This window comes from Ursus maritimus, unplaced genomic scaffold, assembly GCF_017311325.1.
Source record: "Ursus maritimus isolate PB19 unplaced genomic scaffold, ASM1731132v1 scaffold_13, whole genome shotgun sequence".
NCBI classification, from domain to species: Eukaryota; Metazoa; Chordata; class Mammalia; order Carnivora; family Ursidae; genus Ursus; species Ursus maritimus.
Window position 1 is genome coordinate 56,271,455 of NW_024423675.1, and position 16,213 is coordinate 56,287,667.

At 38.4% G+C, this 16,213-nt stretch overlaps 1 protein-coding gene across 1 annotated transcript in view; it reads right to left on the bottom strand.

Moving 5' to 3' along the window:
* The window catches only part of SYNE1 (spectrin repeat containing nuclear envelope protein 1), a 442,550-nt gene that overhangs the window by 118,041 nt on the left and 308,296 nt on the right, over positions 1-16,213 (bottom strand). The window contains exons 96-99 of the mRNA XM_040627972.1: positions 15,078-15,269; positions 7,073-7,204; positions 5,980-6,089; positions 1,156-1,312 (exon numbers count right to left, since the gene is read on the bottom strand). Coding sequence (XP_040483906.1) covers positions 1,156-1,312; positions 5,980-6,089; positions 7,073-7,204; positions 15,078-15,269 — 591 coding nt within the window. The remainder of the gene's footprint in view (positions 1-1,155; positions 1,313-5,979; positions 6,090-7,072; positions 7,205-15,077; positions 15,270-16,213) is intronic.

A 16,213-nucleotide genomic window follows, 5' to 3' on the forward strand; every position in this document is an offset into this window, starting at 1 on the left:
GGAGTGAGAAAGGGTGGCTTGACATAAGAGTTTGTAAAATGAGACAGACACGCATGGCTCCAGAGCACACAGAGAAGGGGACACATTGTGACCTTCAGACTATCTTCTTTTCAGGTAGTCCAGGCAAGCTGTATCCACTTTATAGTGCCTGCTTTGTTGGCTCCTGCCTTTCCCTCCACAGATGCACTCCAGTTACTGATACCCTTTCACTTCTGGGTTCAGCCTTTCCCAGCGCTGAAGCTAGTCCTAGTCAGATCAGTGAGAATAGCAGCTTCCTCAGATCCACAGTAAAGGACCTAGACTTCACTTTGATAATACTACTGTCACAGAATGGCCCAGATGAGCACTGTGGGCCCAGGACCCAGGATTAGACTTCTAGCTTCAAAATCCTGCTGTGCCACAGCGTGGTAAACATCGCAGGCCTGCCTGGGTTCCCACCTCATGCACTAACTCTTTATGGGGTCGAGTCCTCTGACTCTCAAATGTTCTCTGGCTTCCGCTTACAGTGAACTAATAGTTATTATCTACCTGGAACCTTCTGTTGCTATAGTCAATTCCACTGGATTTGGCTTGCTTTGTGGAAACAGGTCCAACCTCACACAGTACTTGCCTAACTAGGGACCAAGGTTACAGATTGGCCAGTAATCATTCTAGCTGACCACTGGCTTCCCCTTCCTTTTAGATCCACTGAGGTCCCAACCTGTTTCTCATTAAGATCTTCTGAAACTATTAAGTACTGGAAATAGCAGTGGAAAATAAGATAACTTGACAATTTAACTTCTAGAAAGTAACTAAATTTGTTGAATTTCTCTTGTCCTAGATGTGTATATCCTTGACTTGAAACCTTAATTTTTAAGGTTGTGAAAAAAAAGGGGGCCTCTAATTTAAGGGTTCATGCTAATGGGTCATCAGATATTAATCATCTCTGAGGAAAAGAGTACCTAGAAATCAAATAAATTTACACATATAAATATATAATTATTAAGGGAAACATGAAACATGCTTGTTAAGAAAAATATAAGATGAATAATTTCCTTTATGTCTTATTTTAGAATTGATAATGAAATTATATATTAGTGCACAGTTAATATTCCATTAGCATAAGCTATACATCTTTTATATTAGCTAATATATAAAATCAAAATGTTTGGATACCACTTGCTCTTGTTCCTGTTCCAGAACATTCTGTAGTAGCTTCTGCTTGGTACTAAATTCTTGATGTAGGCTTTCCCATTTCATTCTCATCTGGTCTTCAGCAGCTGATTTCTCCCCTTCCATCCCCAACTCCTGGGATAACACATCAGGTTTTTCGCTATTAGAAGAATAAATAATCTAAGTTTACAATGTGTGCAAAAAGGTGTTAAATTCTAGGTACCTTACTGTATGTACTAGATCTGGCCTCTAAAATTGGAACTAGATCATTTTAGTCATTAGCTTGCACTTTAAAACTATCAATTAGAATAGAAATTTTGAGACTAACCATAAACAAATACATTCTTAACTTATACTATAATTGAACTACGAACACAATAAGAATTTAACAATTCACTGAAAATAACTCAGTATTAAAGATAAAAAAATAACTAACATTTAGAATCAGAAAGTGTACAATTAGACTAATGTCCTTTGACAAACAGCCCACAGAATAATTAAAAAACCCTAAAAATGTCAGTTAGTCTACTGGGAGTTTTTATCCTGAGTCCAAAGAAAATGCTACAGACAGGGTTTCAGGACATTGGAACAGAAGTACAGAGGGTGGAAGGAAGGCACTGAGTATCATCCTTATTAAGGCAGCAGGGTGTCATCAAAGATGACAGCTTTGTGGGTGAGACAGGTCTGGGTTGGAATCTCTGCTCCAGGATATTAGATTTGTGACTTTGCGTAATTTGCTTCAATTCGCTCATCTTCAATTATCTCATCTTCACGATGAAGATAGTATCTATCTTGCAGAAGTATAAGAATTTAGAGAAGATATGCACAATGCCTAGAACCCTACCAGGAACATAATAGCCACTTGATAAATGGGTCCTAACAATAAGAGTCTGGGGGACCTGAATTCCAACAGATCCTAGTTTGTCTGGAGTTTTAGAGACCTAACGAGAGGCGCGCCTGGGTGGCTCAGTTGGTTTAGCGTCTGTCTTCAGCTCACGTCATGCTCTCATGAGTCCTGGGGTGGAGCCCTGGCACATAGGGCTCCCTGCTCAATGGGGAGTCTGCTTCTCCCTCTCCCTCTACCACCTACCCACCCTGTTTGTGCTCTCTCTCTCTCTCATGCTCTCTCTCTAAATAAATAAAATATTTTTTAAAAAGACCTAACTAGAACTATGTCATCTGAAAGACATACTAGGCTGTAATTAATATTTCAACAGAACTTTTGCTTAAGTGAAAAAAAAAATAACAAGTTCATTGGCAGGATAATACTATACACTACCCTAAAGTCTACTCTTCTCAGAGTACGTATTGAATACAATAGTTTCTTTAGGTAAGTCTGTTGAAGTAAGCCTTTAAAAATTATTTATAAGGCTATAATGCAGGATATTCTACTTCTAGGAAACAACTTAGAGAATCTCCCCAACCTGCACCCTTAGAGACACACAAGAAGGTTAATGTCAACAACTCTAGTAATAGCAAAAAAAAAGAAGTGGGAGCAAGATAAATGCTCATCAATTAAAAAAATGGGTGAACAAGCTATTGTCACAAGATAAAATATAATTAAGCAGTTAAAATGAAAGAACTAGATTTATATGTATCAACATGGATTGGTTTTAAAAAGTAATATTGAGTGAAAAAGTGCTAAAATCATGTTGAGATCTCTAATTTTGTTTGTCATGTTAGTCTCCGGAGTTTTCTGTGTGTTTTTTTTTTAATCTTTTTAAATAAAAAAGTTTTAAAGTTCTTATGAAATTAAATTTCTTTATTGTGATGTCCTTTGTAATGGTGGACATAGCACATCATTTTTAACTCATTTATGTTTGCATAACAGTTTAGTATAAAACCAGGGGATAAGCTTCATCACTGACACATAGAAAATGCCAGCAGCAAATCAATCTTAAATGAGAACAAAACCTTTTATTTCCCATGAAAAATATTCTTTCCCTTTGATGTTTATATCAGTTAATGTCCAACTGAGTTTCTTTATCTATCCTTCAACCCTTCTATACATCACAGAGTACTTATTCTTTGTGTATTAAATTTGTACTCTTGAAGCAAATCATGCCCCTCCCGCAGGGGTTTTCTTACACAAACTACTTCATATTTATTAGTCTTAGAAATCAGCTAATTAGTTAGAGTCTGAATACAAGGTTTTTTCCCCTAGCAATGCCATTCTGGTTTTTTTTTAAAAGATATATATATTCTTTTGGCTTCTAGATATTGCTTATTTTATATTTGTTTGGCTTATTTACTTGATGCTTGAAAGGCATGGTTGAACTGTAATCAAACAGATTTACAGGTGACTTTTCTAAAGATTTTGTATAAAAATTTTAAAATTTGTGAAATTTATAAAGCAATCTTTAAAGTGAATATTGTGTTAAAAAAAGGCCGTATTGCACTGTGAATTTCTCTTTAAAATATTTTTGTATTTGAAACAGCAATTTATAGTTGTTTGTCTTTCATCTGGGTCCTTTCCAAAGCTAAAGGCCAAGGAAAGAAAAATATCATGGCAAGAAAGTTGCAGAAGATTCCTACTGCTGCTTTTTGTGACTATTCATATGATGAGGAGGCAACGTGTGAATGGGTTCTTTGTAAAAACAGAGTTTGGCAAAAATATTCAGAAAATTATGAAGGATGAATAAATGTTTTAGAAGAATTGGAGACAGAATAGAAAATGAAAAGCGAAGGGCAGGTCTTGACTCAGAGTCGGCATGGAAGGAACAGCATTTCTCACGTTGCGTTCATACAGACACACATATTTACGGCCTTATCTTTATTTGTAAGTATGATGGACAATCAGGATTTCGAAAATTCCTTTATATTTCAACACAATTTTTACAGTTTTAAGATTATTTTATCTTTTTAAAAGATTTTTATTTTATTTATTTATTTGACAGAGAGAGAGAGAGATAGCAAGAGAGGGAACACAAGCAGGGGGAGTGGGAGAGGGAGAAGCAGGCTCCCCGTTGAGCAGGGAGCCTGATGCAGGACTTGATCCCAGGACCCTGGGATCATGACCTGAGCCAAAGGCAGACGCTTAACAACGGAGCCACCCAGGCACCCCAGTTTTAAGGTTATTTTAATGGAATTCCTGACTACTGATGTAGTCAGTAGTAGTTTTCATTTGTATTCTTTTAAATTGATATTTACTAATTTTATCAATATTTCTTTTTGTTTCATTTTTCTTTTCTTGAATGACATCCTAATTTCTATATATTTTGTCATAATATGTCTATCTCAATTGCCTTGCAGTTTGGTTTCTATCATTTTGCACTTGAAATTCTTAAATACAGGTGTGTGTGTGTGTGTGTGTGTGTGTGTATGTATATATATATATATATATATATTCAACACTGATGTATGTCAGCAGCATTTCATAAGCATCGATTAAACTGCAAAAAGATAAAAGTCTCCAAATCTATCCTCTCCAAAGTTAGCTTTAAAAAAAATTGCATTTATTTATTTGAGAGAGAGCGGGCAAGAGAGAGCACTAGCAGGGGGGTAGAGGGAGAGGGAAAAGTAGGCTCCCCCACTGAGCAGGGAGCCTGAAGAGGGGCTCGATCCTAGGACCCTGAGATCATGACCTGAGCCCAAGGTAGACGCTTAACCAACTGAACCACCCAGATGCCCCAAAAGTTGGCTTTGATAATCTACACTGTATAGTCTGGTTCTTATCCACACATATACTATACCTACAATTTTATATCACACTTCTATTTAGTATCACATATACATTTCCTGCTATAGTTATATAATTTTTTTGTTAAGATTATATATGCATAAAATTTTTCTTAGGCTTTTTTATACTAACAGGCATTTCCACCTTTTCTATTATTTGGTATTATAAATAATATTTCAGAAGTCATCTCCATAGCATGTATTTCCTCCTTCGGTTATTGACAACCCTGGAGTCAGTGGAGTTAAAGCTATTTACCGTATCATGGTTGCCGAAGGATACTACTAAATCACAATCTTTACAATGCATGAGGACAGAGGTTTCACTGAAACTTTTTTTTTTCAGTGTTTTGGAGTTCAAAGTTTTCCTACATATCCTCTCAGCTGCACCCACCACTTTCATAACCCTTCTGAGATGGAGGTGGTCCATTACTGCTGTAATCCTAGAGATGAGCAAACTGCGGCTCAGGGCTGAGCTCCTTTCCATGCCGACTGATGTAGAAATGGAGTAAAACCCAGACCTGACTCAAAATACCAGGAAACTTCAACCCTGCTGTGGTTCCTTTTCTGTTCTGCCTTTTAAGTCAGAATCTCCAACTTGAAAATTCTCCAACTTCCTTCATTTTTATTTTAACACTTTACTCCACTGTGTACGAGGCTTTCCGTCTCCATTCCAAACCAGTTCTTGAAACTGAATGACGTTACATGTAGAAATTATAGACAGACATCATCAAGAAAAATCAAGACATTGAGTGGGCACATACGTTTATTTTTCCGAGTGGTGTTAGGGGTAGATAAGCTCATTTTGCGGGGAAGATGCTTTGCAGTTAGATATAATCACTCGGAAACACAGTGGAATGTGTTTAGAATGCATTTCTTATTTGATTCTAAAAAATGAACTCATAAGCATCTTCTTTGGACAGATACGCTCAGCATACCAGGGAGAGGGCAAACAAGTCAGCCATCAGCCCTCATAATTACTAGCTATACTCGTGCTGCACAAGAAATGCTCAAAAATGCAAGTAAATTTAATATCATAAAGTGAAAACAAAAATGATTAAGTTCTCGCAGATGTTTAAAATAAAATTTCGAGTGAGACGTTTACATTTCTTCAAACCAGAGCAAGTTGGAAGAAAGTGTTTTGAAACATACCCAGCTCCACCAGGGGTCTCTGCAGCTGAGTGCTGGGTGAGAATTTCCTCCCCGCGACTGGCTACTGACCGCAGGAGGCTCTTCTGCTCCGCTAATTCCTGTTCCAACTCCTGCTCAAGGAAAAGCAGAAATAAAAACATGTGTTACTTTGTGATTATTGCCTACAATCATGGTTTTATGTCTAGAAAATTCTCAGAGAACTCCTGCAGTAAGTTTCTAAGTTCAGACATTGCATAAAAGGTGTGGTTTAGGTAAACTCGCAGTCATGTCTCCAAAGTACTCTATACCTTTCTTTGGCTTTTATAAAAGAGATCTCTGAAAAATCTTGGAAAAAATTAATGGAAAAAAAAAAATTCTGCTGGGCAATGGTGCCCTCAAGTGGTACACAATGCACTTTCACTTCTCAAAATCAATATTGCCTGTTCCAGCTGAGATAAAACCTTGACGACAGCAGCTCTCTTGAATTCCCCACTTGCTTGATAAGTTGGACAATCAACAGATTTGGTTTTACTTTTTCACTCTCTGTGAAAAACGCCTTTTCTGTTTGAGAAAATAAAATTTTTTAATATGCTCCATACATAAAGCTAAGGTATCAGTGAGAAATCATTCTTATTCATCAAAGCTCATTTGTTTCCCTAGGGCAATAATTTTTCATTCTTTCTTGTGATGGTATCTACTTAAAAGTGAAAAATAAATTTCATTTTTAATAAGTTTTTTTTAAAAACATGTAACTCAGGCTTTTCACCAATTCTCAAAGGCCTTCCTGAGGTTGTTTATTCTCTAAAATAGGCTCGAATTGGGGCACCTTGGGAAACAGAGTAGGTAATCTTCGTAAGGCAGATTATAATTGAGTCATGCTATTTGTAAATCTGAACACCAGCCTTTCTTAAAGAACGGACTTTAAAATGACCAATCATTGCAGGGGTCATAAGAAAGTACACTGAAGCAGTTAGCCAGGTCTTGTTTCTGTCCAAAGAGAAGATAAAGGGGCACTCTGTATTTAGTACAGAAGTCACTTGTCCACCTAAAACGTCTCTCTCAAGGTGTTTGTATGGCTGGTCTGCTGGCTATGGAGAGGTCAGAAATGCTTTACTTTTTGTTGCTGCAGGCTGCTCTGTCGCTGGTGGGCCCACGTGGTCCGTGCTTGGGCCAGCCAGTCCTGGACCCCGGGGCTCTGGCTGGCAGTTAGGTCGGCATGGCTCTCCTCCTTCTCTTGCGCTGTGCCCTGCTTTTAATGAGGCAGAAATCAGAGTCATACTATCCATAGAAAAACCTTAACCGAATGGAGTGAAGGCGACTTTGGTGTGGTCTGTATAATGACACCAAAGTAGATACATTTGGACATGAAACCAGACTAAAAAAAAAAAAATGGTAACACAAAACCCATCGAATTTATGGTATTTGCAGAAAGGAGAACAATAAATAGATGATTATACTCAAATATTTGACGGGGAAACTGTCTACTTAGAGGCTAGGCTTTTTTAGCTGACTGATGTGGTCACCAGATATTCCAGAACTTTTTCCATGAGAATATAACTCTAGATCTCACTTCCCCTACTATCACCACCCAAACCAGACCTCACTGTCATCCGTTGCCACTGCTGGTGTGGATAATGTCTGGCTACAGGAGAAAGACAAGAGAAATGACTCATTACCTAGGCAGGAGTTTTTTCATTCTGCTTGATTATTCTGAGGGAATTTGAAAGGCCCTCTGGTACTGCGTATCAGAATGGAATTAGTTCAGAATGAAAGCTCTTCTTTCATACGTGTATATATATGAATAAAAGATAAATTACACAATCTTAAGATAACTCATTCACTAAATACTTTTTAAATCAGCATCCTGTGTCAGCCACCGTTCTAGGCATATTCTGCCAAGAAGCCAGACAAGAGCCCTGCTGCGGAGACAGACAATAAACAAACAAGATAAGCTGAGATAAGAGCCCTAAAGAACCGAAGACTAGATGATGGGAGAGAAAGTGAAGGGAAAGGTTTTCTAGGCTGGTCCGGAATGCCTCTGGAGAGCAGCCAACTGTATTGCGCACGTATTACGCACTGGATGATGAGAAACCGCCTGCCTGGCATAGACATAGGTGGAGGGCCCTCCAGGCAGAGGGAACGGTTGGAGCAGAGACCATGAGGGGAGAGAAAGGGGGCATCTCAAAGAAAGCTGCAGCAGTGAGGGGGCCAGTGTGGCTGCAGCATGGGGGCAGAGAGGAGGGACAGTTTGTAGGAGCTTCCACAGAGGAGGAGGTCCTGCTCCTTAGCCTCAGGGTGGCTACTCCCCAGTCCTCTGGTTCTTCCTTGCCACATCTGACCATGGAATGGGATACAGATACCGCAGGTCATCCAGCCTGATTGCCCACAAGGACCCTTCTCTTCCTCTTATTTTCAGATTTTTATACTAACTCCTCAGGGGAATAAATAGGGTCTAGATACCCTTCTGTCTTACTCATTAGAGTCTCATGATTAAACTGCAAAATGTCGGAGATAATGTGGAGATCATGAACTTTGCCACATTGGTATCAGTGCTTGAAGTACAGTGAACTGAAGGAAACTGTGAAACCTACAGGTAATACTATACACAATCCTCTCCCAGAGTCAGAGCCACCTTAGCTCACAGGTAACTTCCTTTGCTTTAAGATGATCCAGCTTCCCAACAAGAGAAAAAGGCTTATCTAGAACAATGGGGATGCCACGTTCTAAAGTATGCCACTGGAATTTCACAGGACCTTCCAAATGGGTGACAAGTGACACCCAGTTCAGTATATTCCCCACTCCTCCAGGAATGCTGCTTACAGATAAGTAGTGGTTTTCCTGCAGGTGGGAGGTATGGGGTGAGCGGGCACTCTTCAGCCCTGAAGCCCATACATTTCTGCACAAAACAGTTTCTCTCCCATCTGAGAATGCACCATCTACCCAACATAAACTCTGAAAGATCGTGGCTCTTCTGGTAAGGATGAAACAGCAGGTCCAAAGAGACCTGCAGAGAACGACGCCAAGGAAGTCAGCGTACAAGGTTGAAAATTGTCCCCAGTAGGAGCTGCCCCAGCTGACAAAATGGTGGCCATGACCATGACCTGCTGTTTTTTGTGGAATCCAGTCACTTCCCCTCTGCTTTGCTATTCAGTAAAGGTTTGTTTTCAGAGCCTAGCCTAGAGACTCATGTGGTAACTTCTCAGGGACACCACCTTATTCTTCTACGCAGGTTACTATTGTCCAATTGAGAGCTTTCTTCCCTCCACCCCCACCCCCCAAATTCCTCACACCAAATTTGTGCTTGGAAAAATAACAATGGAAATGTTAGATCTTAGGAACAGCTTAACTACTTTTACGCGCACAGACACATATTCAGAATCTAAGACTTAAAATCTAAGAGGAGTCATATTTCACTAATTGAATCCACAGCTTTAGAGAAACAAAAATTAAGTAGCATCAAAAGCAGATGTTTAGTTTGTATTTTCTATGTGGTTAGGTCCCATTTTTCAGCTAGTAAATTTTTCTTTGACAGATTTAGTCATTTCGAAACGTAAGACTTGGACCACAGGAAACGAAAAATGATTAAGAATCCAGTTCAAATTTCATTCCATTTCCCCTGGGGATGAGAAGGCACTGATCCAAGGAATAGAATAATGGTAATTACATTCTAGTAGGTCTGATAACCGTTTTCTCTCCTACCTAGGAGACAGGAAGTAAGGCAGCTTTGGTCCCCAGAGTTCCCCAAGGGTGGGGCTACATAAGCTGTTTATTTTGGAAATACTAGAACAGTAACCACTTTTGCCAGGAACATTCTTTGGAAGATTAGTGAGGATTGGAAATGCTAAACATTAAATAAAACATTTCTTTATAAAGCATCTCATTATTTATATAGGGCTGTGTTCCTTCAAAGGATGATAATGTGTGAAAATGACCTAAACCTTTTATGAGGAAAGATGCCATGTAATTCAAGAGATTAGTATTACATGCCCGTATGTCTGTGTCCCTTCACAAAGAGAAGGAGTGTCTTGGGCGGGTGGGGGGGGGACTAAAGGGATTGGTTATTCTTTGATACATACAGAAGTCCAATTAGTTAAAAAAGATGGCCGTGATAGATAGGACCATTTTGTAGGCAAGCAGCACTGAGAAATGGTGTGCTTATGGCCATACAAGACTTAGGAAGGGGCTCCAGCTCTCCTGAGTCATGCAAACCCCAAGTGAAGGCTACAACCTCACTGACATCTACATTCAGTGGAAGCTTTTTTTCCCTAATCAACGTTAGTTAATTTCAGAGCAACTCTGAATTTTTTTTACATGAAGGTAAATGACCCTTTTTATGGTAATAATAATGTAAACAGGGCTCCTTTTATTCCGATATTTCCAATATTATTGGAAAAATAATCTCTTCAAATAGCTCTAATCACAAAAAAAAAAAGAAAGAAAGAAAATCAATACTTTATATGCTGGAAACTCATCAGATGAAAGATGAGGGAATTTATAGATATTTTAAAAATAAACAAGGATCAGTTTCAATTCAGTGAAACACTACCACATTTTCCAGTATTTACACTTTTTACAACAGTATCCTCAGGAAATCCTTCCACTTGTGGGCAGAGTCAGGATTTTACTCCATTTGAAGAATCCCTGTGGCCATGGGCAGGATCTGCTGGGTGTGAGCACCACAAGCTGTCGGAGAGCTCAGCCCAGCCAACCCTGACCCATCTCAGACCTAACCTTCCAGCATGTCAGGAGTTCCTTTCCCCCCAAAGAATGTGGTTTGCAAACAGCTGGTTGTTGTTGTTAAGTTATTATAGTCATTGCTATTTGAGCACTTCCTGTGAGCATTACTTGCATTAAAATCCTCAGGATTTTAAAAAGTTGAATACTATTAATATCCCTATTTTACAGATGAGAGAACTGATTACTTGGCCTCAAGTTCCAGGATCTTACCCCAGGTCACCTAGTTAACAACCTGTGGTACACCAGGATGGGGAGACTTTAGGATAGCCGTTGCAAAGTGATGGTCCAAGAACCTAGTTTGACCTCTGTTTGGCACACAAATTATTTTAAAATTTTAGAATCAAGTGGCAATGTTTTTAAAATTGGGAGATTTTTAGATATAAATCCAAACGTCCCTTCTCTGGAAGTCCCAGCAATGCTGCCTGTAAATACAGATCTTTTTCATTTTTGTCTAGTAGTTTTGAAGAAACTAAAAATCTGGGTTTGGGGCATACTGGCAAAGATCCTTCCCATCCTAAGATTTTTTAAAAATAGCCATAAATCCAGAACTTTTCAGGTTTAAATTTTTATATTTAAATATTTGGTCCATCTGTGATGCTGGAACATAAGGAATAGCACAGAGGACAATAGGGGAAGGGAGGGAAAAATGAATGGGCAGAATCAGAGAGGGAGACAAATCATGAGAGACTCTAGACTCCAGGAAACAGAGGGTTACAGAAGGGAGGGAGTGGGGGAATGAAGTAACCGGGTGATGGGTATTAAGAAGGGCACGTGTTGTGATGAGCACTGGGTGTTATACACAACTAATGAATCGTTGAACACTACATCAAAATCTAATGATGTACTATATGTTGGCTAACTGAACATAAATAAATAAATAAATAAATAAATAAATAAATAAATAAATATTTGATCCAACTGTGATTTTTTTTTTCTATAAGGAATGGGATAGGAAATCTAGTTTATCATATTTCATGTGGTTCGCCTATTACTTTATTATTATTTTATCTACTGATTTGAAATGTTACCTTAACCATTAATCACTTGCCCTTAAGTACTGGGGTCTCTTTCTGGAATATTTATTCTGTAAATTTTTTTGTTCATCCATTTATTGTGCCAATGCCAAACTATTCTAATTATTGTAATATTGTATTTTAATATATGGTAAATTAAATTAGGTCCTCATAACTCTTCACTTTCAGAATAGTATGGTTATTTTCACATTTATTTTATTTCAGGTAAACCTGGAATCATTTTGTCACATTGTATATCATTGTGTTACAATCCAAATAACTTAAACTTATATGTTAGTAAAGAAAAAACTGTCATCTTTAAAATGTTGTATTCCTATCTAAGAATAAAGTTTATCTGTCCATTTTTTCACATTTTTTTCTACTCATGTTTTAAAATGTTATTTGTTGAGATTCCAAATATTTCATATTTTGTTGATATTACAGATGGACAATTATTATTATTTCTCTGTTTGTTTGGGTTTTTTTGTACATGGAAAAGTTACGGATTCTCCTTTTTTTTTTTAAAGATTGATTTATTTACTTGAGGGAGAGTGAGCACAGGGAGGGGGAGAAAAAGAATCCTCAAATGGACTTCCCACTGAGATTGGAGCCCAACATGGAGCTCGATCCCAGGACCCTGAGATCATGACCTGAGCTGAAATCAAGAGTCGGACTCTTAACTGACTGAGCCACCCCGGTGCCTCTGGATTTTCCACTTTATTTTTTTAATAAGCCAGTCATCTTACTAAATTCTTCCATTGCTTCTAATAGTTTTTTGTTGATCCGGTTTGACGTTCCAGACCACATAATTATACAATTAGCAAAAAGAACTGAAAATATATAGTTTAGTCTGAAAGGAATCATCATTACACTGAGAAAACGGAAGCAATCAGAGTGTACTCCATCAAGTTTCCACCACAATATTGGTGTCCTGTCCCCTGGCAGCATCTGACTCAGGTAAGAGATCTCCCTGATACTGGAGTTCTGAGACCACACCCCGCCCTTGGGCCCTATCTTCTCCCTCCTATACATTTTTCATCAGCTTCTTTTTCATCAGTCTTTCTTCTACTGAGGTATTTCCATCCACATGTAGGCATGCCATTACTCTTCTGATCTTAAAATGTTTCTTGAAGCTATCATTTCTCTGCCCCTCTTCATAGGGAAACTCCTGAGTCACTCGTGCTCTCCTCTCCAACCTGTCCCCTCTCATCCTCACTTTCATTTTGGAGTGACTTGGGCTTCTCTACTCAACTAGAACAGCCACTGCCGAGGTCACCAAAGACCCACATGTCATGAGATCCAGTGGGCGGCTCCCAATCCTCATCTTGCCCCACTTACCTGCAAGTAGCTTCCAGGAACCAAACTCTCTATCTTTCTCCCATCTCCCAGGTTTCTCTTTTTCGCTCTATTTTGTGGGCTCCTCCACATTTTCCAAACCCATAACACTGGAGCGTTCCAGCACTTGATTCCGGGACCTTGGTCTTCATCTGTCCTCAATCCTTTGGGATCTTATCAAGCCTCATGCCTTAAGGACAATCTAGAGGCTGATGACTCCAGTCTAGGTCTCTCCCCTGAATTCCAGCCACTAGGGGACACTGAATAGGCATCTCAAACTTCACCTGTCGGAAATTAAACTGTTGACCTAACTACTCTTTCTCCCCCAACATCTGTTCCTCAGGTAGTTTTCACCTTCACAATTATCCAGAATCTAGGAAGTTCTCATTACCTCAATCTCTATACTATGTCTTCTAACTAGTGTCTGAGCTTCTACTCTGGTTCCCTTTAGTGGATAAAGGCTGATCTTGTCACTCCTCTATTCCCAAATACTCCAGTGGCTTTTCATTTCCTCCAGGGTAAAAACCAAAGTGCATATGATGCCTAAAAGAGCCTTTGTACCATGTCCCCTGTTACCTGTGCCTGGCTTCATTTGACACCACTCTCCCCTTGCTCACTCCACTCTAACCACAATGTTGAACAGACCAGGGAAGATCCCACCTGGGGGCCTCTGCACTTGCTTTCCCCTTTGTGTAGAACTTTTCCTTCATATCTGCATGGTTCACTCCTTCAAATGTGACCTTAGGGAGGCTTCCTTGGCCACCCTGTTTAGAACTGCAAATCCACCCAAACTGCCTTTCCCCATCTACCTGCCTTAATGGTACTTCACCTATAGCTCTTATCATCTCCTAATTTAATATATAATAATGTGTTTTAATTTTATTTATTGTCTGTTTCCCCCAACCATAATCCTTTGAAGTCAGGAATATATAGATATAAACACAGACATATAGATACAAATATAGTTATTTTACATGCTCCTTCTCTCAGTCATATAAAATAGCAACTGACACATAGTTGCTTTTCAATAAATGTTCACTCAATTTTTGTATAGGATAATAATAGCAATTTCTAATTTTTACAGATTAAAAGGAACAAAATTAAAATATTGGACAGTATCAGAATGAAAGGTGCAATGAGGAGAAGTCTGGGGGAAAATGTTCCAAGGTCCTTACATTGACCTAGAAGGAGATTAAGAAATAAACTTAGAATTTTTTAGGTATGAGTGGTAAAGAGTAGATATTGGGGAGAAAAAGCATTCAACCACTTAAAAATAAAGGTTAAAAGGGAGAAAAAAAAGAATAGAAAGAGGAGAACAAAAACAAAAAACAAAAAGTAAGATAACAGAAGTCTACAGAGATTAGTAATCCCAGTAAATTTAAATGGACTAACCCTGTCCTTTCAAAGTCAGAGATTTTCTGATTAGATAAATGTTTAAAACCAACAAAGTATAGCCAAATGATTTTTTAAGAAGCAAATATAAAACAAAAGGACACAGAAAGGGTGAAATCAAAGGAAAGTTAAAGGATACACCAGGCAAACATTAAGCCCCAAAAGCTCCATTGACCTAAAACAGAAATCACTATTTGGGAATGTTAAGGTCACTCTGTGAGAGTAAAAAGGTTCAATTCACCTAGAATATATGCCAATATAAGGTGTGAGCCCTAAGTGAAAAAGTCTGAGTATATCAGAAAAAAAGAATGTAGGAGAATAAAAGAAATATTAAAATGTTATAGAATATCTTAATCTATGGCCTATGTTTAAATACTTTTTAAAATAGTGTATTTGCTAAATGTGGGTCTTTCTTTTTTTTTTTTTTCTACACCGCAGACTTCAGGTCTGTGGATTCACACAGTCCTTACAAAACCTATTTGAAAATCAGTGCCCAAATCTGTGTGTGTGACACATATACCTGCATAAGCTTGTATCATTCCCCAACTCCTCCTTTAGGGATCCCAGGCATGGAAAAGGCCCTGGAACAAGGCACTAGGACTGAGCGGTGCTGCTGGCCTGCGGCGGGGCTGGAGCCCTCACCTGGATGTTGAGCTGTTTGTCATGCAGCGCTCTCTGCAGCTCCAGGAGGCTCCCCTTGAGGGTTCTCAGCTTCACCGCCAGCTGCTCGGCCTCCTCCTTGGTGTGCGCCTTGCCCTCCAGCAGCAGGTTTTCATTGTGCACGGAGAGTTCGGACAAGGCCACCACCTTCTGCTCTATTTCCACCAGCATGTTCTGGAGCAACAGAAATGACAATGAAATTCACACATCCAGCCGGACTCTACAAAGACCCTTTCTCATGTCAAAACCCAACACTTCCTCAGTTTTTCGCCAAAAGAATATGCCTTCATGTTTTTTTCCTACTTTTCTGACAGACCTGAAGAGTTATAAGATTTTTAGAAATTCCTTGAGCTTCCTAATTTTTCTCTAAGATTCGATATTATATAATGGAAACTATATTGGAAAGGCACACAGAAAGCATATTTCATATAGCCAACGGATAAGGAGAAAAGACCATGCCTTTGCCTTATCCCATTATTACGACTGTTTTATCAATTTAGTGTTAGATTGCAAGCTTATGACTAATAAGAGTAAAGGTGTCATATGATCAACACTTTCTTGTCAATTTAAAGATGATTCTCTCTTTCAAGACATTGCTTTTTTTTTCAGATTGCTGCTCTTATTTCTTGACTTTAATTTTCTTTTTTTTTTTATATATATTTTTAACCTTACATTTCTAAAAGTTTTCCTAAGACTTTTACTTTCACTTTCTGTAACAACTCTCTAGGGCTGCCTTTTCTTCTCAAGTAGAGGCTAAATTTAGAGAAGGAGCAAACTAGTCTCCCTTCTACCAAGGTAAGACTGAAAACAAAACTAAAAGAGAACAAAACAAGAACTTCAAAGCTAAACAAATAGCAACCATTTTATTTTCTGCAGAAATCATTCTGCTTTTATATTCCTTAACTCTGAACTTTTTAAAATGTACTCTCAAATTTATATTCAATCAAGTAATTTATTAATGAGAAAAGATATTTTAAATTAGAAAAACTGTCATCAATTTGTAAGAATATATGTTGGAACCAAAAAACTAGAACTAAATGGAAGCGTGAAATGTTTAGTGAAATGGGGATTAACAGATGATTTCCTGAAGATTATTTTTGAGAAACTAATATAAATCT